The 27,520-nt window shown below is 37.4% G+C and overlaps 1 protein-coding gene and 1 long non-coding RNA gene across 2 annotated transcripts; one reads left to right on the forward strand and one right to left on the reverse strand.

Moving 5' to 3' along the window:
• LOC125346026 lies at positions 1-8,205 on the forward strand. Its single transcript, XR_007209845.1, has 3 exons — positions 1-404; positions 491-492; positions 8,190-8,205. It is a non-coding gene; the product is annotated as an uncharacterized LOC125346026 (long non-coding RNA).
• Positions 2,143-27,520, reverse strand: Trub1 (TruB pseudouridine synthase family member 1). The gene is made up of 8 exons (XM_048338183.1): positions 27,234-27,520; positions 23,827-23,925; positions 20,552-20,607; positions 13,401-13,482; positions 7,685-7,757; positions 5,959-6,098; positions 3,908-3,964; positions 2,143-3,203 (listed from the first exon to the last, which is right to left on the reverse strand). Exons 1-8 carry the CDS (start codon positions 27,505-27,507, stop codon positions 2,944-2,946), a joined length of 1,041 nt encoding a protein of 346 aa, XP_048194140.1. The 5' UTR covers positions 27,508-27,520; the 3' UTR covers positions 2,143-2,943.

Here is a 27,520-nt window from a genome sequence, read left to right on the forward strand (position 1 = left end):
AAATGAGTTATAAGTATAAAGTAATATGACTCATAACTGGCATGTCTTTGGTAAGTGGGAAAAAATGAGGGAAGGGACAACAATGTTTAAAAAGAAATGTACTCATTACCTTACTTTTGTAACTGTAACCACCCTGTCCATCACCTTTACAATAAACTAAAAAAGGGGGGGGGGAAAGGAGAATACTGTAAGACAAATACAATAATCAAGATAACCTTAAAAAAATAAAATAACCATCAAAACGAAATACAAGCTGGACAAGCTCATGGCTCAGGAGCTCATCAGAAAGGTGAGATCAGTGATCCTCAGATTTTAGTCTCTCAGACTCTTATCTCCAATTAGCCACCAAAAAGCCAGAAAATGTGGCTCAGGTGATAAAACACTAGCTTTTGATTAAAAAAAAAGTCCATCAAGTTCAAGCCACAGTAACCACATCAAAAAACAACAACAAATAGAAATCAATTATACCAAATGAGAAAGAGCCAGTAAGAAGTACAGAAGCCATAAGGCTGTAATGTGAATTTTAAAAAGGAAAGATAACGGAAGGAGGGAAGGTAGGAGAAATGCGAGAGTAAGTAACAAGTGACAAGAAATGTACTTACTGTCTTATGTATGTAATTGTAAGCCCTCTGTACATTACCTTGACAACCATTTTTTTTAAAAAAAGGAAAGAAAACATTAAAACTTTAATTCCTAAAGGTTATGCATGAGGATTATGAATAATTTTTCCAATTGGCAAGTTTTTTCAATGTTTTAAAATATGAAAGAATTGGTTATCTTGATTTTGAGTGTGTGGTGCTGGGGTTTGCTCATTTGCTTGTTTATCTTGAGCTCTACTACTTGCGTCACAAGCAGTAGGCCTGCTCTTTTAGCTGTTAAATGGGAGTTTCAAAGACTTTCCTGTTCCAGCTGGCTTCCCACCTTGATTTTCTGGATCTCAGGCTCTTGAGTAGTCAGGATACAGGTGCAAGCTGCCAGTGCACAGCTGGCTATTTAAAAGATATTTGACTTTTGAACAATCACTATTCTTTCCTATTTGCAAACTATGAGTCCGTATTTCAACTGAAAAAAAAAAGAAAGCCTGTATTCCCAAACCTCAATATTCCTCTACTTGTATTTACCTGGCAATGAATGAATCCATACCATCTCAAATGGCAGAGATAGCTACACCACTCCAGACAATACAAACCACAAATCACTGGATGAGAATAAGTAAAATTACGAATTTTCAATTTATGAATTTATTGTTTGGTATTTAGGTTAACACATCATATCAACACTCCTTATTTTCTTTCTCATACTAAAAGAAATTTTAATTTTCATTGAAAATAAGTTGCCAATATTATCTACTAGATTAGCCACAAGTAAAATCATCTTGGTTACAAATTTGAAATTTTTGAATTAGAGGTTGAATGTGGCAACTAACAAAGAAAGGCAACAGAGCCAGGTGTAAGTGGCTCATGCCTATAATTTGAGCTACTCAGGGGGCTGAGATCTAAAAACTGTGGCTCAAAGCCAGCCTGGAAGAAACCTCCATTAGACTCTTATCTTCAATTAACCACCAAAAGGCTATAAGTAGAGCTGTAGCTCAAGGGGTACAGTACTAGCTTTGATCTTAAAAGCTAAGGGACAGTAGTACCCAGTGCCTGAGTTCAAGCTCCAAGACTGGGTCACGCGTGCGTGCATGAACACAGAGAGAGAGAAAGACAGAGAGAGAGAGAGAGAGAGGAAAAAGAAAGGCAATTGAAAAAATCTATAAACTGCTACTTTATGAATTTTAGTAAGTCTTCCTTTTGAAATTGTTTCAGTAAATGAATAGGGATTTGAATGCCTTTATGACTAGCTGCACAATTTATCACTTTTCTAGAACAAAAATATGAAGCACTCACATGAAATACTATTTTGCAACATGACAACATTTTCAAAATGATGGTAAAAAGGGATTCAGAACTTTCCCAAAGCTCTTTGAATGAAAACATTTGGAAATCACTGTTTTAAAATATTTTGAGCAGAAGAGATTAGCTAGAGATGCAGGGCAGCTCTCTCCCCGTGCCTATAAATACCATGTGAAAGAACAAACCATCAAAGAAACCATGTCATGGGGATTAATGTCCTATAAAGAAATACAAATAAATGCTAGAGAAGAGACAAAGGAAAATTTTAATTCAGGACCTATTCTTTAGTTTACATTTTAAAAATATGTCACTTAGTAAGCTGCTACAAAGTAGCAGACTACTGATGCAAAGAAATAGATCATAGCTGCCACAATACAAAGCCACAGGAGCTTGGTGACCCGCTCTAAAGGCAGAGGTGAAGTTAATTAAATATTAATCTTCTATTTACATATTATTAGTAACAACAGCAATAATTTGTTCATTTACAAATATTATAAAACTTCACTTCCAAGATCTAAACATACCCAATATTAGATGAGTACAGTCTTATCAACTCAGTGTGTTTAATAATACTGCTCTCCAAAACATAAGAAAGAGATCAATAATGGCCGTCTGACACATACTTGAAGAATTCCAAAGCAATGGGACCCCCTGGAAAAGCCTGAATAAAATTAAAATGGCACTAACTTCTAGGAAATAAAGAAACATGTAAACTCATACTTCTTTTTTCTTTAGTTAGCATCCTTATACCGCTTTTTCACAAGAAAAAGACTGAAGCTCAAAATCCAGAAAGTTAATTTTCCTGAATTCAGTCAAAGTCATAGGTTAACAACATAAAAACGTCTTCAAACAACTGAACAAGTTCAAAGCCATCTATCACATACAATGCACAAATTGCATGCTATAGGAACTATAAACAATGGTCATTTTTCTTCATGCAAAAAAACCAAAACCAGTTGTCAAGTTTCTGGAATATAGGTCGCCATTCAGACTGTATCTGTACATAGGATTCAAATACCAACCGGGAAATGATACTTCCAAGCCAAGCTCAAAGTGTCTTAATTCCATCCTGCTCTCCTTTCATCTCATTTAGGGTTATATATTCACAGCTCAAAACCTGCTCACGAGACCCCTCAGGTTTGGACTTTTTCAGTGCCAACTCTGCGGGGAGAAGGGGTGAACAGTGCTCAAGGCACTGGGCAATGTCGTCAATTGTCCACTTGTCTTCGGGAAGAGCATGCTCTTCCAGGGTAAATGGCCCCTGTTTGGTCCGGGTCAGCTCTAGCACACTGGCACAGGAAGAGAGTTCTACAGCAATAAGAGGTGGGAAAGTCAAGAGGTAAGTGCTTCAGTATTTCTCAGTCCACAACTGTTCAAATGATAGAGGAAAGTTACTCAAATCTCTCAAAACCACAGTAAAACTTAAATGGTCTTATTCAATATATATAACAAGGTTCTTCAGAGAAACAGACGATTAAGAAGTCATAGTTAATAATTCATCTTAGACACACCCTGCTTTAAAATACACAGAGAACTTGCACGTTTTTTTCTTACTTAACATATGAAGCGTCATCAAGGTAAACATCACCCTGACCTGGCAGATGAGAGGGAAGGACTGGTCCCATGTCACAATGGCCAGGAAACAGCAGGGGAACGTTCTGCCTGTTTTTAAGACCATGGCTTCCAGTTTAAAAAAAAAGATTGATCCTTTGATATCAAGAAAAATATACCTTAAAAGGGCAATTTAAAAAAATCCTTTGTTAAGATATTTTGTACTTAAAAAAAATGCTAACCCTCATGTCTGTCATTCCCATCCATTTTCTGTTGCTCCCTCTCTCTCTCTCCTTTCCCATTCCAGTCCCTCACTGCAGCTGCTGAAGCTGATGCGGCAAGCTGTCAACCAGCAGTGCTCCTCAGGAGAGAACTCCAAAATGAGAAAAAGAAAATTCCTTCTCCTCCTCAAAAGTAATATTACTCTCTAAATGATAATTCATAATTCACTTTCTGCTTACCTTTGCCAATGTCACTGACCAAGCTTCTGATGTAAAAACCACCGCCACATTCAACATCTGGAATGTGAACAGTGACATGGTCAATTGCTAACCTCTTATGAAATCCACTTTACATAGAAATAATGTCCCTCAACAAACGAAGAAACGCACTATGCAAACAATCCAGTTATAAAATATTTATGTGCTAAAACATAAATTATTCATCCAGTAGCATATGTGTTTGCAAGATTGAAAAGTCAAAGTGTGGAGAAAGCAAATAGCAGAAACTCATGAACACATTTTAAATTAACTGGCAAGTCACAGCACTTTAATACATTTAAATAGTCAGAAATCTGTTTTTTCTATTATGAGCTATAGATGCTAAAATATTTCCAGATTTGTATTCTTTGCTCATTTATTAGGTTTTAAATAGTTAGAAATCTCAGTCTTGCTATTACAAGCTATAGGTTTGAAAAATATTCTCAAATTTACATACTGATTAAAAATATAAACAATCAACAATATGAAACGTTCCTTTCATAATAACAAAAATTATGCATGGGATACTGTATGATATCCAGAGAGCTCAGGATAGTTAAGTGTTCTCTTACAAATATTCCTAAAAGAATCATAAAATAAAATTATATAGTGACTGAACATCTGAACATCTTCTTGCACAGTATTACAAGTTTGCTGGTTGAGTGCACGGCTCTTTATTTACCAACAAAACCCGAGAAGAACTGTCACATCCCTACACCAAAGGACTAAAGCTAGAATTAGCTTTTTCTTGTCCTGTTGAACAGAAAGGGACACTTGGGGGAATTAATCAGATTTTAATCCCACATGGGATTTTAATTTCTTTCTTGTCACTAGCTCCCGGCTGGGGCCAGTGCTGACAGAAAAGGAATGGCAGGATCAAGTGTGGGAGAGCTGGCAAGTTAACATTATGTTTGAATTTGCTGAGGACAGCGCTTTAGACCTCCTGTGCTCTCCAGTAAACAAACAAAGCATTTATGACTTAAATGCAGTCAGAAAATGTTAAGTTTTCCTTGCTTTTGAGATACATACTCTGCCAGTCTAGCTGCTGTGTGCTCACGCAGCAAGGTATACTCTAGAGTGTGTTCATTATCTGTCAAACAGCCTAGAATTCTGAAGAAAATAAACAACAAAGCAAAAACCCACAAAACTTTTTAAAGGAATTCTTTTTAAGATTAAACAAAATCATATTCTACAGGAATTTAATACAGATTAATGTCAATGGGAAAAAGGGGCAAAGCTAGTAAGTAGCTTTCAGTTGACAAAGAGAGGGGGAAACAGTATACTCTCAAAAACTTCTATATAAAAGCTAAATATACTGTTTTTATTTTTTTATTTTTTTTTATTTTTTATTTTTTTATTTTTTTTTGGCCAGTCCTGGGCCTTGGACTCAGAGCCTGAGCACTGTCCCTGGCTTCTTCCCGCTCAAGGCTAGCACTCTGCCACTTGAGCCACAGCGCCGCTTCTGGCCGTTTTCTGTATATGTGGTGCTGGGGAATCGAACCTAGGGCCTCGTGTATCCAAGGCAGGCACTCTTGCCACTAGGCTATATCCCCAGCCCCTAAATATACTGTTTTTAAAAGGCCTAAAACTAAATATGTTAGATACAAGACACATAGAGGCAAAAGCATTTATAAAATAAAATTTAAGTTTTAAAAATATGTACCCTTTCCCGACTCTTCTCTATAGAGATATGAAGTAATGCACTGATACTTGAGAGTCTAGGACAGGAGGACACTGCTTCCCAGCCCGCCCAAGGAAAAGTTTGAGACTCTTATCTCATATGAACTATTCAATCCAATTAGATGGGCATTTCTGAACCTCCATGTAGCTACAAGTATCTCACTAAATGAGTTATCAAATCACAATCTTCCTTAATTTCAAGTTTTTTACAAAAATTTCAGTATCATAGGGATCCATTAAAATGACACAAAAGGGGCTGGGAATATGGCCTAGTGGCAAGAGTGCTTGCCTCATAAAATGACACAAAATTAGCCAAATAGTAGTCACCAGTATTTCAAATTTCTTCATCTTACCTAATGTGAAAAACGGTGGCTGGAATTTTTGGAGGGAGATACTGTACACAGTGACTGGTCTGGCAGGTTTTGCTTCTACGACCTCACCTCTCTTCATTAAAGTGGAAAGTCTCTGTCCATCTTTCTTTAGTGCTGAATAGCTTGCAAAAGAAAAGAAGAAGAGAGGCAGGGAATGAAAGAGGACCATGTGAGGGGGTGCTGAGAAAGGAAAAGACGGTAATTCCAGATGGCATGGAAAGAAAAAAAAGATTAGCAGGCCTTTGCATTCATTCAGTCATTCCAACAACAGAACTAGTTTCTCTTCCTATCTACTCAAAAACCTTCACATGGATACAGTTCCTAAATATCTCTGAGCCTAATGTAAACTCATTTGGCACTCAGTGAGCAATGTCTACCTTGCCCATTATTTTCCTTGTAGAGGGTGTGTTCCTGTCTTCTCTTCACTACTCTTCATTGTCAAGGGCATAAAGAACTTAGCAGAAGACTCTAGTTATAAAGATGTTAGCTAATTTCCTTGAAGCAATTCCTATTGTAGTATTTTTATATAAAATTTATCAAAGTGTTTCTTTACAGTGAATGCGTAGATAATATACTCAATAAATCTTAGTTTGTGTGAATTTTCTCAGATTACAAATTTTCAGATAACCACAGAAAAGAAAACCTAAAATGGTTCTTATAAATTAACATAAATATGTTTAATTTAGCTTAACAAGGATCCAAAACATGTGGTCCTTGATAAAATTTCTAAAGCTTTACATTTGAGGAAAATGTATAAACCATGACACACATAATTCATTGCTGGGGGGGGACCATGACACAACATTTTAAGTACTAAAACAACAATATTAAGTACTAAAAGAATTGCCAGTAATATATCCTGGCACATCCAGAGCCATTCTGCACTTTAAATCAAAAGAAGTGATTTGCATGAAAGGGTAATATGGTCACAAATATGGCTCTATAGTGCTTTGATCTGAATGTTTGTGCCTCTCCAATGCCTGGGCTCAAATCCTAAGTGCCAGATGGTGGCATCAGGAAAGGGGTCTTTGGAGGGTGACCAGGTCATGGAGCACAGCCTTCATGAAAGCAACTGGTACCCCAGTGCCTTGCTCCTTTCACCATGTGAGGAGAAAATCTCTGAGGTACCAAATCTGCCAGTGGTCTCTCAGCCTCTATAACTGTCAAAAATACTTTCTGTTCTTTGTAAATTACCTAGTTTATAGTATTGTGTCATGAATGAACTAAGACAAGTGGCAAATTGATACACTTATATTTTCACTAAGTTATAACTCTCATCTGTTTAATCTGTTATAAAGACTTGGGGCCTGAAGGCAATGGGTATAATAACACTTGACAGGTGGTACACACTGGGCTCTGCCTCCCTACGCCCAGCCCCTCCACAGTAATTTGGGGAAAAGTGATATTTCTGGACTCTAAAACTATCCTTATATGTGCTAAGTAGAATTGAAAAGCTGATTAAAATCTAAATAGCACAGATGCCACGTTGTGCTCACTCTCAGAAACAGACCACATTCCACAACTACTTTCTACAGTGTTGGATGCTTTGCATTTGGTCTAAATCTGGCTCATCTCTTCTTGATCATTGGACATATCAGGTTTAAAGCCTTTCTCACCACAGCACAAAAGCAACCCATTTTTACTTTAATTACAATGATATTAACCAGTGGGCAATAAAAGTGAAACATTTATTCATAGTTGTACTTACAGAGGGGGTACCTGCATTATATTCCCAGTAAATTTCTGTAGAATACCTTCAATATCTTCTTGTGTTATTTTATCTGCCCAAAAGGAACAAAAAATGTGACGTAAGTACAGATGTACATATGCCATTTCTAAAGCACCAACAGCTCTGAAAATTCATGTAAAAATAACCAAATTCTGGAAGTGGCACTGTGGCTCAAGTGATAGAGTGCTGCTAGCCTCAAGCAGAAAAGTTCAGCTCCCAGGCCTTGAGTTCAAGCCCCACAACCAACAACAACAACAACAAAAACACCTTGTTGACAAGGATAAAATACATGTTATTGAGATAAAAGGAGAGACAATCTTACATTGTCCTTTAAATCCCCACACCACCATAAAAATAGTCCAGTCGCTGCATATGGATTTAGCTGGTTCTGACCCTGGCATTTAGAAGACGCACAGAAAACATCACATTAGCTGTAGAAATAGTCTGGTAGTGATCAATAAGGAGGTGGCCAAAAAGTATGCAGAAAAAAATCCATAAATTCTTTGTCAAGTTTTCCTAGGCATCAAGTACTAACAATAACTTATTGTTGTATTGAAGATTACTAAGTAGTTTTCACATTTTATGTTTTATCTGACAAGATTTCAAAACCACTCTATGCTACAGCATAAATTGTACCTAATTTTATAACAACTCTGTCTCAAAGAAAAGCTTGTCTCTCCTATCCCTTCTCTGCTCTACAGGTTTCTCTCCTCTTTTAGCTAAATATTCAATTGGTACACAAAAAGACCATACAGAGCAAGAACTTTAGCATGCGTGCTCAGCACTCTTTGCACAATAATCTTTAGAAAATATGAATGAAGACTTATACATAAACCTTTCAATATCAGTCAGTCAGTCATGCTTTCAGTTTCTGTCTGGTATCATTCAAACAAAGTTATGCAATCTTCAAGTACAGTTACATATTTTAAAAACAGAACTATGGTATATATTCAATACTTGGGATTTTCACATCTTACAGATAAGGAAACATATTTCACATTCAATAATAAACTAAGTCTTGGAAACATTTTGTAACTTGGTTAGATCAATGTCAATAGAAAGAAGCTAGTGTTTCTGTGAATTTTCAAGAACTTTATTTAAATCTTTTTTCTGGTATTTGATTTTATTTGAACAGAATTCAACAAAAAATTTTATTGTACTTTGAATTACTGTTCTAAAGCTATAATAAAAATTTAAGATCTGGAGTACCATATACAGATTTCAGCAACCTAGTCTTAACCTCAGTGCAACCTTGATTCTTATAAGCTAAACACAAAACAAAACACTAGAATCCACTTAACTCAAACATTAAAGAACTATATTACTCAGAAGAATTTCTACATAAACTAGTACTCCCAAATCACAGGTTGCCAATAACTGTTCTACTCACACTGCTTCTCACACACACATGCTTCCTAGCATGGGGAAGGATCTACCAGTGAAAATGATTTACTCTACTGTAACATCAAGACATAGCTACTAGCAGTCTTTGCTATACAATTCTAAGTTTTACAGTCAGTGCTACCAGGAGGCTGGTACTTGTTTGAGAAAACCCTGCCATAGCTGAGAAAATTCAGTAATTCATAACTAAGCCACATTTCTAAAACAAGGCCAAAGCTGATGTGATGATGCATACCTGTAAGCCCAACAACTGAAAGGAAAAGGCAGAAAGTCTCCAAGTTAGAAACCAGCCTGGGCTACAGAGAACCCTGTCTCAAAAATAATGTAATTAAAAATGAATACCAGGGAGCTGAAACAAGTTCTGAGGGAGGGGGAAAAGGGAACAAGAAAGGGGACACACAAATGGAGGAAGAGGGAGTAAATGCAGTTATTGTAGTCAATGAATGCTATGTAAAAACTGGGACTATGTAATGAAGATAGGGATGCGAGGAGAATGACAGAAGGGGTGACATTGATGATGTATTATACTTATAACCTGACTTCTGAAATTGAAAGCTCTTTGTACAACCACTAAATAAAAATAAATCTTTCAAAATTATTTATTTATTGTCAAAGTAATATAGAGAAGGAGTTAATTTCATAGTAGGCAGTGAGTATATTTCTTATTAAACTTGTTACTTCCTCCTTCCTTTTTCTCCCACCTTCCCTCCTCCCCAGTTCCCTCCCCACCCTCCCCTGAGTTGTACAGTTGGTTTACAGCATCTGGTCTTGTAAGTATTACTGTTGCGTTGGTTAGCTTTTTACCCTGTCTCTCCATTTTGGTGTTACCCTTCCCTGGTTTCAATAAATGTATATACAACATTAAACAATTAGTAAGACTAAACAGCTTTCTAATTCTGCTAGTCTGATTTCTTTCCTGACATTTCTGCAAGAGGGTATTCCTTTGTCTTAGTTTGGTGGCATCTTTCACTAATACGCCCCCCTATCACTCACACACTCACATACACACACACACATACACACGCACATTTTATTTCTGCCACATTGTTTCTTTCTCTAATTTCACATTTCAGACATTTAAGGTATGTGCTGTTCATTCTAAATTAATCATACACAATTTTAAACAGCAATTTAAGGATTATCTCGTCAGTGAAATCCTGAGCTTTTGAAACACAAAGACAGTTTTCTTAGATAATGTACACTAGGTAAGATGGCATTCAAGGCATTCTTGCTGAAATTTAATTTGTTTAGAAGTAATAGAATCTCAAGGTCAAAGGGCATTTAAAATCCATCTACGGCAATCACTTATCTGATGTTTGAATAATAAAGGCTAAGGCTGTAGTGTAGAACTGTGTAGCAAAGCATAGGTGCTATATCTAAAACATGGTGTTAATCTAATTCAAATAATAACTTCCCCTAAAGTGAAACAACTCTAGCTTCAAGCAATTTTAGAAAAAATGAACGAAATTTCAATAGTGAGAATATCCAATAAATATCCCAAAGATGTACATTTGATAAAAAAGAAGTTGAGTATGATACAAGCATAACAGAACTTGGATAATTTTTATTTGTTCAGTAATTAATAAACAATACATGGAGTTATTAATCTGAAGTTCATTTTTTAAAGTTGGGATGTACCTCAGAAGCAGAGCACTAGCTTCAATCCCTAGCACTACAAGAAAGAAAGAAGTCATTCTCTAAAAATCATACATATAAGAATACATTATATATCATTACTTGCTTAAAATATACTGACACTAGCTGGGCACTGGTTTGAACTTGAAGTCTCCTAAATCAATGACTCACTGACTCGTTCCTCTAAGCTAACTCTAAGCTATCTGACACAACTGCTAAAAATATTGTCTAGTTGAAACAAAATGACTTAAAAATATTCATTTGCCATTGACTGTAGGCTGCCTTATTTTATCCACATGTCAGCTGTTTGTGAAAGCTCCACAGAACTGCATGCTTGGTTGTTACAATGACTGAGTAGGAAGGCAGCATCAGTGGCCTTTTTCATGTTGTTGTATTTTAGTCTTGTTTTCCTGTGATGCTGTGGATCACACCCAGAACCTTGCTAGGCAAGCACTCTACAGCTGAGCTGAATCCTCAGCCCTGCCAGTGGCCTTTATAGGGATGCTAATGACCTACAATATGCAGGACCTTAGAACACAACAAGGAACTGTCCGCGGTACTGCCTGACTTTTAGATGTATGCCCTAAATGTCTGCCAGATGCAATTTGGTAAAAAGCCCACTTATTACAGATAGTGAGAGTAGGATTTATCTCCATTTCACATTTAAGTACAAAGAATTTTTTGTCCAGCTTTACATTTTCTAATTTTTAAATTATCTAATTTTCTAATATTAAATCTTAACACAATACTACTTGTAATAATATGCATTTATACTTGTGTCATTCACTGGGATCTATGTATAAGTGCAAACATCTGACTACTTCATGAAGAATTTTCCTTTAGTAGCAGTAAGTACACAAATGTGTGCATTTATATACCAGTATAGAATTTTATTATAAATTGTGTTTAATTTATTGCATTATATTAACCTAAAAATAATTTTATTTCAGTATAGTAATGAAGGTATAGAAAATATTAGCCATAGGTCTCAGACTGAGTTCTCAGAGAGCTGAAAACAAAGGTCAGAAATCCTCATTAGGCAATAGCTCTGTAAGGACACACCTAGGTCTTATCCTCATTTATCTTACCTTTGGCTGCTATTACAGCTTCAATACAGTAAATACTTGATCATCTGCTGAACGCACACGGAAAATCATGCCAAGCTGCAAAATTCTCTGAGCTCTCATTTTCTGGGACTATAAATACTACGCAAGTATTATATGAAGTTCTTTTGTTCAGAGCCTGAAGAGAGTTATTTAGTTTCTCTATGATTTATTACAACATTATCATGAGATTATTTTGACAAACAGGACTTTCTTCAAAGTAAAAAATAATCAAGTTACAAATTACCCAATGCGAGAGTAATTTTTTTAGAACTTCAAAATGCTGAAGGCTAGAAAGAAAGGATATGTGTGAGGGTATGTTTTTGTCAGCCTGGTCTTCTTCTAGTATCTCCCTCTCACTACAGCACCACATGACCTAACAACCTCGGTCATTGTGGACTACTTGCTATCCCCATTTACTCAACCAACAATCAGTAAGTTTCACTAATTTTACTTACTAGACACTGGTCTGTCTCTTCCACCACAATGGCAGCCCAAGATACCATCATTTTTGCTGAGATTCCATTGCCCTATTCCTCTTTCATTTTATAAGCTTTGGGTTGAAGGTTATAGTTGTGCTTCAGTGAAATGAAGATCTGCTATTTGCTAATGTTACAATGATTCAAAGCCTAGTTCAACAGCTGTTGTTTTTTTTTTTTTAAAGATTTGGAAATAAGTCATAGCTTTTTGTTTGTTTTCATTTTGCTGCTTGAGTAATTGAACAAGATTCATAAGTGAAGCCACTATGAGAAAAAAAAAAGGGTTGGCCTGGCTACTGGGGCAACTTATAATATATATTAAGGACAATCAGCACAAAAACATAAGGAAGCCACATGCTAGACTGTCTATAGAAAAATTAAGAAGAGTTAACATTAAACACGGGAGAAAAACCTGGGACGCTCACAAATAATTCACAATTGGTGACACAATATGCATGTGGACTGACAGGCAAAACTGCAATGGCTGCATTATGAATGGTGTGAGCATTGTGAGAGTTGCTAGGAGACCAGCTTCATTTATCTATCCTTCCTTAAAGTAGTAAAAGAAGAAATGGCAGAAACATTAAGGTGGATTCTAGGGAATTCTATTTTACTTCAGAAAATTAGTTTCCTTCTCCTATCTTTTCATTCTAAAAGCAAAGGAAGATGATGAGTTTTTTTAAAGTACTAAACCTGGGACATCTATTTCAATAGTAGAAAAGTAATTGTTTAAAAAGGCAAGATAAATAATATCTAACAAGATGGTATCTTGTTTCTAGGGAAAATATCTAAAGCCTGGCTGCACATTTGTTTGACAAGGGAGCTACTTGGAAGAATAATTCTGAACATCATAAAAATTCATTATAGAAAAAAAGCAATTATAAAAAAATCTGTGTGCATAAATTTATACCAAATATGCTACAATGTGGTGAACAATATTCAATCGTCTTAACCTAAAGAATGTACCAAGAAGTAAAATCAGGTAAGATCAAGTAAAAGATTTATGTTTAAATTTTACATTTGCAGAAATATTCTCTAAAGGCTAAAGAGAAGACCTGAATTAGATGAACTTCGTACCGTAGGGTTTCTCTTCTGTTACTTTTCCTGTAGAATCTAACGTGTCAGTAGCTTTCCCCAGTTCTCCGATGGCAATATACCTCTACAGGAAGGGAGAAGAGAAAAAAATGGGCCATGGGGTAAGGAAACACTGTTATTCATGCCTTGAAATTTATGTCGAATTTCACTAATATTACCAAACTGGTAAAAAAAAAAAAAAATGAAGGCACACATGACACACAGGTATTTTTTTCGTTGGTTTGTTCCTGGTATGTGAGAAGCATTTGCATCAATTGAGAAACATTCACAAACACCCCACATCTGCCAACATGAAAAAGAAATAAAACGACGTTATTGCAAATTTCTAAACCCACCTTAATATTGGGTAGTTTGTTTCATAAGGGAAAAAAAAAGTCGGCTCTCCATATTGTGAGCTCTGAAACAACATATTCAATCAAGCACAGATTAAGTATGTTCTAAAAAGAATTACATCTGTACTGAACATGGGCAGACTGCTTATCATCATTCCCTAAACAATACAATGTAAGAACTATTTACATAGCATTTACAATGCAGTAGAAATTATATGATAATTTATCGAACACAGGAGCACGTATTTACGTTATATGCATGTACTATTTTATTACAAGGACTTGAGTATTCATGGATTTTGGCATCTGCAGAGGCCCCAGAACCCCCATGGATACCAGGGAATGATAAACCCATGAGTAGGGAGAATGGTACACTAACTATAAATGGTTCACACTAACCAATGATTGTACTACATAATTAAAATTAATTTTAAATAGAAAATTATTACTTTTATATGAAACATAAGACCAATCTTAATAACTAAGATATTTAAACAAAAAAAGTAGGAAAATATGAGGAAAACTAGTATAGCAGAAGTAGTATGCGGAACTATTACATGTGTTTTTCAATGAAAAGAAAGGGCTTCTAGATCATTATCCACAAAGAGTTACTAAGTTTCTAACAGTTACTAGGCTTAGTTACTAAAAGCCAAATGGGTGCTCCTATTTGGACAACTAACTAACCTTGAGGTACTTATGCCCTGGGGAGATGAACTGCAGAATGAAGGTAAGAGCAGAGGCTCAAACTCAGTCTGACTGGGTTTGAGCCAGTTAAGTCAGTTTTAATGGCTCTAGTATCAGTTCATCTTAAAATAGGGCAAAATAATAAGTATCTCAAGAGAAGAAAGTCAGTTTAGAAAAACACTATCTGAGTGGGGTGCCGGTGGTTCATGTCTGTAATCCTAGCTACTTAGGAGGGGTGAGATCTGAGGATCATGGTTTGAAGCCAGCCCAGGCAGAAAAGTCCCCATAGAACTATTATCTCCAATTAACCACTCAAAAACTGGAAGCAGCACTGTAGCTCTAATGTTAAGAGGGCTAACGTTGGCACAAAGAGGCTCAAGGGCAGTGGCCAGGCCCTGAGTTCAAGCCCCACAACTGACACAAAAAAAAAATAGTTTTTATCAAATCCACAAACTTGACTCTTAAGATCTACAAATGTACAAAGTATTATCCTAAGTGCATTTGAGATAGAGATGACAGACAGGCTTCTTAGCCTCTAAGAGTTGCAATGTAAAAGGGTAAAATATTATAATAAGGATAACTTAAGAAGGGAATTAATATATGTATAGCAACAAGGGCTGCTACCAATGTCCCAGCTCACCAAAACTGCACATAATTATCTATACACATCCACTGTTTTGCAAGACACGCAGGATATGGTACTGTTATTCTACTGTGTTCTTCAGTAGATAAAAACATTTTTATCAGGGCTGGGGATATGGCCTAGTGGCAAGAGTGCCTGCCTCCTATACATGAGGCTCTGGGTTCGATTCCCCAGCACCACATATACAGAAAATGGCCAGAAGTGGCGCTGTGGCTTAAGTGGCAGAGTGCTAGCCTTGAGCAAAAAGAAGCCAGGGACAGTGCTCAGGCCCTGAGTCCAAGCCCCAGGACTGGCAAAAAAACAAAACAAACAAACAAAAACATTTTTATCAGCTTAATAAAAAGTTTTAAATAACATCTGCTGGAGAAGTTCCAATGGGTATGATTCTTCACATTTCGCCACGGTTTGGGACATCTAGATTGCCATCTTCCAAGTCTCAAATCACTGCAGATTCCACAGTGATCCTGTATCGGGCTATCTGCTCTATTCTTTTTAGGGGAAATAACCACGCAGTTCTCAAATATTTTGGTTTCAGAATCCCTAATGATTTTAAAACTAATTAAGAAAACTTGGCACCATAAATCTAAGTATTTGCTGTATTAGAAGTTAAAACTGAAAAATATTTAAAACATATGTACTCATTCACCTTTCATCAGATATCAGAACAATTATGTCAGAGCAGGTCTGATAACTTTTGAAAACTCCACTGTTTTTTGATGGTGCAGTTACAAGTAAAAAAGATAAACCTATGAAATAGTTTTGACTTCAGTAGACCCCTGAAAAGAGCCTCAAGGAGAGGGAGATTCTTGGTGATCTAAATCATAGCTGTTTTCTAGTTCTATCTTGTCCTGGCCACTAATGTTATACAATTAATCTTCGAGTCTGTTCAGTTAACCACAAGCCACTTGGAAAAGCCCACCTGTACACAGTTAAACCTCCAGCTGAAACAAAGCCTTACCATCAAAAAGATGTGGGGCAGAAGTTTAAAAAAATGGAGATGGACACCCAGGGAACTGAATCATTTCATTCTATGGGTGTGCTGTACTCCCCTTCACTGGCTTAAATTGGGTTTTAGAGTTGCTTTATTTTCTACTATGGATACCTGGGAGTTGTAAATTCTATTACTGCATTCATTACGACTATAATTCCATTACAAAAAAAAACAAAGGGAGGCCCCGCAGAGTTCCACTGAACACAGTGCTCTTTGGGACTTGTAGATTTTTCTCACTAATACTACTGTATTCTCTACTCATCTTCAAACTCCCGGAGTCCCACAGCAGATATTAGCTGGGCATCTCTAAGAGCAAATGAGCTTTTGTACCCTTCAGGGGAAAGGAAAATATTTGTATTACAGAAAGAATACACAATAATTTCCATGTCAAGTAACTGCTTTTGCTGAGGCTCAATTTTTAAAGTTTATAATTCAAATTCTAACAAAGACTAATTGGGATATTATTAAGATGAGGAAGAACATTTTTCAAAACCTTCCAAATGAAAAACATATGGTTTTGAATGCCTTCCTTAAGAAGAAACAACTGTTTAGGTTTTCTTAGCCCTTCAAAAAATTTCAGTATAGGGGCTGGGGATATGGCCTAGTGGCAAGAGTGCTTGCCTCGTATTCATGAGGCCCTGGGTTCAATTCCCCAGCACCACATATACAGAAAATGGCCAGAAGTGGCGCTGTGGCTCAAGTGGCAGAGTGCTAGCCTTGAGCGGGAAGAAGCCAGGGACAGTGCTCAGGCCCTGAGCCCAAGGCCCAGGACTGGCAAAAAAAAAAAAAAAAAAAAAAAAAAATTTCAGTATAGTACTTACAAAACATTTGAATAGTAATAGAGGAATAGAAGAGGTACAAATTGGACTAGCCTCTGTAGATGATGACTAGGCATGAAAAAATGACAAAATCTTAAGGAATTGGCCAAGATTCATAGAACATTACTTAACCCACTCTTAGCAAACTCAGGTGTGGTTGACTTTACTTAATATACTAGTGTTTTTAGAGGTTTCTGACCTCTGACCCCATGCAAGGTGGGAAACTTCATAACCCAATGATAACAAGTTCAGTTGCTGGAGGTGATGTGAACTGTCATGGGAGGAAATTCTGGCTTTGCAGGCAGGTATTTCTACATAGCTCTGGGGTAGTCCTCATGTGGACAAGGCTAGCTGGATTCAAGTTTCCATACTAGGACAGCAACTCTTTTATCTGATCATCTGGCTTCTAAACATCTTTAAAGTAGCCAACTTTAGATCAACAAAGAAAATCAGTAAGGACAGCACTTCAAACCTCACCAAAGACAGCTCCATCACGATATATATGCTATGTAGCTTTTGCTAAATTAATAAATTCAAGAAAGTTTAATTCAGGGACGATGGTATAGGATCACTCACTTCCCCTTCACTAACCTACACTCAACACTTAAATCAAGATAGGCCCAACTGCTCAGAATCATTTTACCGAAATTATTTTACACACATCTACAGATCTGTTGTAAACTACATTGAGAAGCACCATCTATCTGTCATTTAATAGCCCTTACTATACAAAACTTCTTTGTTTTCAAGTCCTAAGAAACTCTGCCTCTTAAAGAACAGGAATTTGGAGGCAGGGAATGTGGCTTAGTGGTAGAGTGCTTGCCTAGCATGTATGAAGCCCTGGGTTCAATTCCTCAGCACCACATATACAGAAAAAGCCGAAAGTGATGCTGTGGTTCAAAAGGTAGAGTGCTAGCCTTCAGCAAAATGAAGCCAGGGTCAGTGCTCAGGGTCAGTGCTCAAGCCTTGAGTCCCAAGCCCCAGGACTGGCAAAGAAAAAAAGAAAAAGACAAACAAAAAAAGAGGGGAAAATTAGCTGCACTCAAGATTTTTAACAGAATTTGCTTAGGTAAGATTGGCTTTGGGAGTCTATGAGGTTTATAGTTACAGAAACCTAATAGGCCTGGAATTCAGAAGAGAAAAGACTCAGCCATGTGTGAAATACTAGGTAATAATAATTACACTCTTTAGTGAATAATATCTGTATAAAAGCACTATAAAGATAAGTTACTTTTTATATATGTAATACACATAACGTCAAAAGAGAATAAAAGATTCAAGAGAAACATGATCACTGGAAGAACAAAGCTCACTATGAGACAGGAGAGCGAGACACTGAAGAACACGGGGTTGGGGATCTTTTCCTGGTAAACCTGATCTGACTGACAGAGAATGGGAGAAGAGTCAGATGAGGACACCATGCTGTAAGAAAGCTCAAATTAGGCCATATGGAGAAGCTACCTACAGGGACTGGAGAGATACATGAAGAAGGCAGCACTTCAACCCTCTGTGCTCCAACTCCAGCCATCTAACTGCACCTGCCTGAGACATCTCCAGCTAAAACCATCCAGCTGAGCCCTTCCCAAATCACTGACCCACAGAAATCACAAGCGAAATAAAACAGTGTAGTGATTATAAGAAAGAATGTGATGAGAACAGGGTTAAGAGGCATGGCTCAAGTAGTAGCACCCCAGCTGGGAGCAAAAAGAGATGAAAGTTTGGAGTTTTGTAAAAGTTGAACATGAATACATGTATTCATTTTTAGAAATAATCTCCAATACAGTTGATACCATTTGACATGCCCTATTGTCTTGAGCACTTTAATACGTTATCCTCTTACATACTTGACAAGCAATGACATTTTTGCATTATCACAACTTTCAAAATGAGAAAAATAGGGCTGGGGATATAGCCTAGTGGCAAGAGTGCCTGCCTCGGATACACGAGGCCCTAGGTTCAATTCCCCAGCACCACATATACAGAAAACGGCCAGAAGCGGCGCTGTGGCTCAAGTGGCAGAGTGCTAGCCTTGAGCGGGAAGAAGCCAGGGACAGTGCTCAGGCCCTGAGTCCAAGGCCCAGGACTGGCAAAAAAAAAAAAAAATGAGAAAAATAACATTTAGTCCTTTATCCAAGGCTCCATTTTGGTTTTCCCCAAATGTCTCATTAATGTCCTTTGTAACAAAAGTTAAATCATACATTGCATTTAGCTATGAGCTAAATTCACATAGTGAATTTGGTTGCATGTCTTATTTCTCCAAAAAATAAAGAAAAGAGAAAAGAAGGAAAGGGAAGGGGAGGGGAGGGGAGGGAAGAGGAGGGGAAGGGAAAGGAAAAAGAAGCAAGCCAGAAAACTAGAAAGCAAGAGAGGAAAGGGAGAGGAGACTAGTCTCTGGTCTTTACAAATGAAAGCATTCAAAAATGTGGGTCAAAGACCAGCATCCACTATATCGTGCACTACAAAAAATCATGGTGCTTAGAAATTTGTTTGGCAATTGGACATTACTACTCTATTTTTATTGCATTTTACGAGTCATAAGTCAGCAAAAAAACTGAAATTAATTCCTTCCTTCCTTCTTCCCTCTCTCCCCCACCCTTCTTTCTTACTGTGCCATATTGGGGCTGGAATGCTGGGCCTCCTACTTTCACTGAGACTTTTCACTCAGGGTTAGCCAGGCCTCCAGTTCCAGCTTTTTGTTAGTTTATTAGAGGTAAGAGTCTCACAGACTTGTCTGCCATCCTCTGATCTCAGCCTCTTGAGTAGCTAGAATTACAGGCATGAGCCATAAGCACGTGGTTCAAAAATGCCTTTAAACAAGCGTTGACTACAGGCTTTAAAAAAAAAAATTGTACAAAAATCAGTTTGTCATCTATTTATATCATACTCAGTTTCACCCAAGAACTTTTTGAAATTCTTCTCTACCTACTTGGCATATTAATCTTCCTTCCTATTTTCATTGCTCACCAAACACCAGCTATAACAACACAAATCATCTTTTGGACATGGAAGAGATATTATTCCTAGGAAGATTAACCATTTTGACATCTTGATTTCCATTTCAGTGTTTGCCACCTTGCGCAGTGTCCAAAGCAATTCCACAGGATTCCAGACTCTCTTGCCTCAGTACAACTTTTCCTCTTTCTTTCCTGTTAAATATCTTAAACAGTGTTTTTCAATCTGATCAAGGCTATTTTCATTGGCTGGGTATTTACCTCAATGATAGAGCATGTACCTAACATAGTCAATGACCACAAAACAAAACAAAGGCTGTGTTCATAGATTACTAATATAATTTATCATCATGAAGAGCCTCTTTTTTCTTTAATAAAGATTTTTATAACCATTGGACAAAAGATGTTTTTGTTAAAGTGTGAAATTGTTTACAAATTCCTGGATTCAAGATTCCAATAAAATTTATAACCTACAAGTTCCCTTTCATCAGAAAAATGTGGTTACATTTTAAAGATATTAATATAAAATTTAAAAACTATAGGCATTGCAGTTTTTTGACTTATAGTCTCAAAATTTGAGCCCCGTGAGAATACACGAATTACTAGGAATGTCACTCATCCTTGAGATTTACAGTTTATTGTTTAACTGATGAAATTAAAAATACAGGATATTTAGAAAAATGTTAAAGAAAAAACATAGTCCAGCATTCTTACCTTAGACCCTGACAACATACTGGTCAACATTTTTGTTCCCCTTCCAATGCCAACCACTACAAATCAAAGAAAGAAATATTATGACATTCTACTATGAAAAGCAGAATTGGCTTTAATTTCCAGGCCTGTACAATGTGAAGTTGGGAAGAGTATATATTCAACAGGACTACAGGGTGCATATTAATCTAATCAGTTAAACATGACATGCAACTGAGCCATTTGAAGGGGGGATGGGGGAGAGACCTTTCCCCCCAATTCACCAAGTATTAAACACAACAGAAACCTTAACCTAGCCAATTAGATAATGAAGTTTTAGGACAATCTCAAAGGATTCACTGGAAATACATAATGGGCACTAGTGAAAAATACATGGTACAATTAACTATGTACAAGTGTAAGATGAAATCATGACAGAATTCATTATTAAACAAAAAAAGCCATCACAGCTAATGTGCCATCAAAACACATTTTGAATTCAACAATGTATAATCAAGGAAAGAAAAACAAAGTAAATCAACCTAACACAAAACTACAAGCTAAATTGCAAGCTCAGAGAATATATTTTAACACAGATCAACTATAAAGTACATGGCCTATTTTTCTCTTCAATTTCCAATATTTATCTTTCAAACACATTTCACTAGATGAGCAAATAGCAGGCAAGTGTTTAGAATTATTAAAGTATTTACCGTTAATAGATACAATTTCAAATATAGCCACACAATTCAGAATTGAGGAGGCAGGAATGACTGGCAAATTGAAGATTATTAATATTTATATCAGATGTTATTCAGTGAGTGTACCATGTGTTAAGTTATACTACAAATACTTCTCATCCATTATCTCACTTAACCCTTATAACACCCCTTAAATGATATAATTATACCTATTTTTATATCTATATACCCACAGAGACTAATAAAACTTTGTGCAGCATTTTATAACATATATGGTAAAATTAAAATTCAAACCATGCTGTGTAGTTGTCTTTTCATTCCCCCTGTCAGCTCATTCACTAAGGCTTTTCTCCCACTGTTACCAACCTAACCTACTGCAAATCTGTTTTACACCATCTCTCTCCCTTTTTCTTTTATGCCAGTGCTAGGGCTTGAACGCAAGACCTGGGTGCTATCTCGGAGGTTTATTTGCTAAAGGCTAGCACTCAAACACTTGGATCACAGCTCTACTTCTGGCTTTTTTGAGGTTTGTTGGAGAAGGGTCTCAGGGATTTTACTTCCCAAGCTGCATTCAAACTGCGATCCTCAGATCTCAGCCTCCTGAGTAGCTAGAATTACAGGCATAAGCTACAGACACTTACTTTTCCTTTTTAAATTCACAACATTTCATAAATATTGCTAAATACCTTATTTTGCACACTACAGAGTCCCTAGTAACTTAAAAGTACCAATTTCTATTGTATCAACAGTAGTATTAGTATTCATTGTCCACCCTTCAAAGTCTAGTCTCAAATTATTAACAAGATCTATTCCTAACCTCTTCTAAACTTTTATGATACTCATTGGTATTTTAAATGGTTAATTTGTTTTATTAGTGCAAGGACAGTTCAAATGAGGGGCCTTATTGATAATGATGAGGCAAAAACTTTGTATAATAGGAATAACAAAGACTCAATGCATTTTGATTCCATTCAAGAGAATCCTTAGTTTGAACAGATGCTATGCACTCAGTCGAAAGAGGATGGCTTTCAATGGAGCAACAAGGAAGCCTTAGACACGTTTCCTGACTTTGAAAGAGCTTAAAGCTCAGGGAGAAAACAAAATACAGACAAGGGAAATCACATGCTCAAAAACTGTTCTCAATTAACGAGTGAACAATACCAAGTAACAATATAGTACTCTATAATTAAGCATCCAAGTGAACAGAATGGCTGTTCATTTGCTCTAGGAGGCTGAAGGAAAATGGCTAAAGCCAGAGAATGCTTCATTTAAGCATTTAAGTGAGTTAAGTCTTAAAGAATGTCTAGGACTTGAACAGAAAGAAAGATAATTGTATTATAAAGAAGAAACAAACTAAACTGGGTGCTAGTGGTTCATTCATGTAATGCTAGCTGCTCAGAAGACTGAGACCTGGAGGAGTGTGGTTTGAAGCCATGCCAAGCAGAAAAGTCCATATTCTCCATCTTCAATTAATCACAAAAAAATCTGAGCAGGGGGTATGGTATAAGTGGTAGAACACCAGCTGAACAAGTAAGCTGAGTGAGAGCCCTAAGTTCAAACCCCAGTACTGATCAACAGAGTTAAAGAAAAAGAAAATGGTAAGATAATAGATTTCTAGGAGTTAAATGACTTCCCCTTTCGAAGTATTAGCTTTGTCTTTTCAAGATAACCTACTGGGTTGTGATGGCACAAGCCTATACTCTCAGCACTCAAAAGGCCAAGGCAGGAAGATTTGGAGTTCAAAACCAGCCTAGGCTACAGAGCAAGATCCTATCACAAAAAAACAAAAATAAGCTAATAATAACAACTAATCTAAGATTAGGGAAACTCATACTCAAATTTCTTCCTAAGCTATTCCTTTTCCTAAAATGAAAAAAAAAGTAGTAATATGTACGCAATGTTTTTCTTGGGAAAGCTCATAAGAAACTCAGTGCCCTAAATTTTTTTTTTTTTGGGGGGGTGACTGAGAAAATGGTCACCCAGATATCCTCTGCTTGTGTGGTGAGACCTAATACTAGACTGGAAGGAAAGTGGGTTTTCACAGTCCAGTCACAACAAACCACTTTTATCAGACAGGGGACTGCAGGAATATTCTTGAAATTCAAATTCTAAGATGCCAGGCAAGGGCTAGCTTTGCAAGCAAGCATTTCAAAAGACAATCATTTCACACCTCTGTGTTAACTGTCTTCTGTTCAAAGTCCCATCTACATATATAAGTGGCTACTTCTTTTTTTTGGGGGGGGGGGGCAGTCCTGGGCTTTGGACTCAGGGCCTGAGCACTGTCCCTGGCTTGTTTTTGCTCAAGGCTAGCACTCTGCCACTTGAGCCACAGCGCCACTTCTGACCATTTTCTATATATGTGGTGCTGGGGAATTGAACCTAGGACCTCCTGTATACGAGGCGAGCACTCTTGCCACTAGGCCATATCCCCAGGCCAAGTGGCTACTTCTAATACCCTGTGTACTTTGTACCACTGAAGGATTTCTTTAGAAGATAGTAGATTGACTTAAGCACCTCAGTTGATTTACTTTGCATTCAACCAATTTTACCTTGTGATATTCAGGGACAGTTCCATGATACTTCCTTCAAGTCTCTTACCTAGAACTCCTTGGGCTGCACTATCAAGGGTCCCTCCATGCCCAATTTTCAAAGTCTGCTTTTTCCTCTTGGTCCATTCTGGAGAAGGCATTTCAGCTTCTATGAAAGTAAATGGGATGAAAAAACAAAAGGTAATTGCCAAGACAAGGAGAATCTCCACATATATTGAAAGAAGGATAGCCTATAAAAATAAAAATACAGTATAAACAACATATTAAGGCTGTTACTACTTTACTAGCAAAGGACATTTTTTAATGTACAGATACTCCCTAAATGTCAAAAAAGAATATTTAAAAATTAGATGCCTAGAAACTAGAATTCATTTTCCAAGAAAAACACTAATCTTACTAAAAATTCTGAGTACTGGTTGATTGTAGAAAGATCAAAGTTCAATTTTTATATAGACAACTAGTTTAAAAACTCCTTAATTTCAGTGAGAAACCAGTGGCTTACATCTATAATCCTAGCTACTTAGGAGGCTGAGATCTGAGGAACATAGTTCAAAGCCAGCCCAGGCAGATAGATCTGAGAGACTCTTAATCTCAATTAGCCAGCAAATAGCCAAAGTGGTAGAACACCAGCCTTAAGCAAAAAAACCAAGCAAGAAAATGAGGCACAAGGCCCTGAGTTCAAGCATCAAAAAAAGAAGTCCTTAATTTTCATTTCTAATCTCCTCCATTTTTCTCTCCATGGTTTTCTCTACTGTTAATTCCAGTTATCTTGAGTTCTCCTCCTAAGGGAACTACAACCCCAACATGTCTACTTCTACACTAATCTCAACAAGAAGTTAAGTATGTTAACAGGTAAACTATTAAGTAGGTTAACAGTTAACTCTTAACTTCTGAAGCATTTAGATTTTTTAAAAGAAGACATTAGTCTTAGTTGTCTCATATTCCTGTCATAAATACAGTTCCTATGATCTATACAAACCCCAAACCCATCAAACCTTCTTTTTTATCACCACTGACATGCGGGAGACAAAATACAGGATGGGAAATGAAAAGAGAAGATTGATAAGGAGAAAGCAAAGCAATAGTGGATGAGCTGAGGTGCTCAGCCTCACAATATAATGACCATCTCACTGAGTTAAAACCATGGTGATTAAAACATTGCCAATACTTTGAAGAACTTGCTGCCCTGTGTTGACATAAACCTCACCCCTAACCTTTCATTTACAATCCACCATGGATTTCTCATTCATGAATTTACTGAATTCTTCTAGGGAAACTCTTTGAATTTTCAACTTGATACTACAAAGACAAAAAGGCCCCAGAAATTTACTATCTTCATTGTGCTTAAACTTACCTCTTTCTAACTTGCAGTATACTGCTTTACTGCATTGGATCTGGTTCACTCCAATGAACCAAATATTCATGGATGAATATTTATTAAGGTCTTTCCTAGCTATAAAAATGTAATATGTCTCAAGCCTTGAAGAATTCAAGCAAAGAAGAGTGGAGATTGTAAAATGGCAGGAATCAATGCAAAGACAGGCAAGTAATATTATCAGAGGTCATGACCATTGACTTAAACCATGACCATGGCTTAAACCAGTACTTTTTGTCAAACCTGGCCAGCATCAGAATGTGGTTATTTTTTAAAGTCTTCTCAGGTAAGTCTAACTGACAGAGCCAGTTAGACTGAAATGGCACTTGAGAATCCTTAGTGTAGAATACACATATATAGAATAGGCTAATCTCAAACTTTATAGAAACAATGGTAATTAGATATAAACATCTGAGCAAATGGTTTCCAGAAAATGGCCTACCAAGTCTTCAAACAATCATTTTAACCAAGTTATGACAACTTCAGTGATGGGGCTGGGAATATGGCCTAGTGGTAAAGTGCTCACCTCAAATACATGAAGCCCTGGGTTCGATTCCTCAGCACCACATATATAGGAAAAAGCCGGAAGTGGCGCTGTGGCTCAAGAGTTAAGAGTGCTAGCCTTGAGCAAAAAGAAACCAAAGACAGTGCTTAGGCCCTGAGCCCACGCCCCAGGACCGGCAACAAAAACAAAAGCAAAACAAAACAAAAACTTCAGTGAAATTTAGAGCTTAGAGGTAGATTAACCAGAAGGCCAAAGTATACCTTTGATCCCATCAGAAACTTGTCTGACAGAGACAGTAACAATCACTAACTTGAGGATCAAAAAAGTCAGAGTGTAGCTAATGAATCATACCAAAACAAAGCAATTCTATGAGGGGGAAAAAACAGTGCAGCTTATTCTTAATGTAATACATGGCTTCAACATTCCCAATGTAATCCACCCTAATAAGAAATATAAGGAAAGCTTGACCAAAGCATAAGAAGGTATAATACTGGAACCAAACATCTGGAAGGGTATACCTACTTGCAACAAATGTTTAAGTCTGTATTACACAAGTTATAATGAACAAATTCCTATCAGGATAATTTGGTTTTGTATTTTTAAAAATGTGAAGTCTGCCACAGTATACTAAGCAATTTAAGAAGTTCCTTTACTGGTTTAATGGCAAAAATAGGCTAGGATCAAACTCTGGAGGGCCTTGACCTTGACAGCTGAAGGCTACTGAAATTACTAGGCCTATTGAGCCCAGTAAAGGGAAGGCACAGTATCTTTCATCTTCATGTCTCTATAGAACAGCACAGATCCAGCTTTTTAAATGTGGTGTCCAACACACCGAAGATTCTTTGAGGTTACTATCTGATATGATCTTCTAGGCTGATGAACTCTGCCATCTTTCAGGCTTTTCTATCTTCCCAGTATGTGGGAATAGAGAAACTTCTCAGAGAAATGGCCCAATTCTATTTAAAGTTAAATGAAATGATGGATCTAAGTAATAAGGTCAACACATTAATCTGAGTCACTTGGAGCAACTGTTTATAAAACGCAATTTCCTAAAAAAAAAAACATCTTAGACTCTAAGAATCAGGATCTCTTAGAAGGTATTAGGAATGTGCACTTGTATAAGGTACTAATTTTCATGTCCACTACAACATGTGAAAAACGAAAAAAAAATGTGAAAAAAAGGCTTTTCCAACGTATCTCTCCAAGGGCATAACTTTAAGGGGTATACGGAGTCAGGACTTTCTTTGGGTAAGTTTTATCCACGTGGAGCAAATAAAAGCCTCTTGAAGGCTCAGATTACAGAAAACTGTCTACAGCCCCCAGGGCAGAGATGTACCACGTGTGCAGGCTGGTTTTGTACCCCGCTGGTGAACGTCAAACGCCGGGAATGTTTACAAGAGTTGGAGGAGGGCAGGTTCCAGGCCGGGAAACCCCAGCCTTCCGGTCCGAGTTAAGGCAGGGGTCGCTCGCCCATCCCCTTCCTGTTTCCTCGGGAGCCTCGGGCCCGGCCGCCGAGGGCCCAGCGCGGTCCCCCCGCTGGAGCAGGCGCCCGGGCAGGGACCCCCGGGCCGCGTACCTGCCAGCAGCTTCTCCTTCAGCCGGTTGAGCAGCTCGGCCGAGGTAGGCCCCTTGGGCTTGCGCACCGCGAACACGCCGCTGAGCGACAGCAGCTTAGCAGCCAAAGCGGTCTTGGAGACCCTGGCTTCGGACCCGCTCCTAGTCGCGGCCGCAATCGCCGCGGCTACTGAGGTAACAACCATGGACGAGGTTGTTTCGGCAGTCTCGGAGACGGAGGCTGTGTCTATTTCCAACGTCGATGTAGACACCACCGCCGCGTCAGGAGCTGCCATGCCTTCACACCCG

This window comes from Perognathus longimembris, chromosome 2 (assembly GCF_023159225.1).
Source record: "Perognathus longimembris pacificus isolate PPM17 chromosome 2, ASM2315922v1, whole genome shotgun sequence".
NCBI lineage: Eukaryota > Metazoa > Chordata > Mammalia > Rodentia > Heteromyidae > Perognathus > Perognathus longimembris.

Excerpts from the sequence above, each read along its gene's own strand:
- Trub1 (XM_048338183.1), bottom strand. The coding sequence starts at position 27,507 with ATGGCAGCTCCTGACGCGGCGGTGGTGTCTACATCGACGTTGGAAATA. Across the intron at positions 20,608-23,826 it reads TGCAGCCCAAGGAGTTCTAG|TGGTTGGCATTGGAAGGGGA; the intron begins GTAAGAGACTTG and ends TTTGATTTGTAG. Across the intron at positions 6,099-7,684 it reads ATAATGCAGGTACCCCCTCT|CTATTCAGCACTAAAGAAAG; the intron begins GTAAGTACAACT and ends TTCTTTTGCAAG.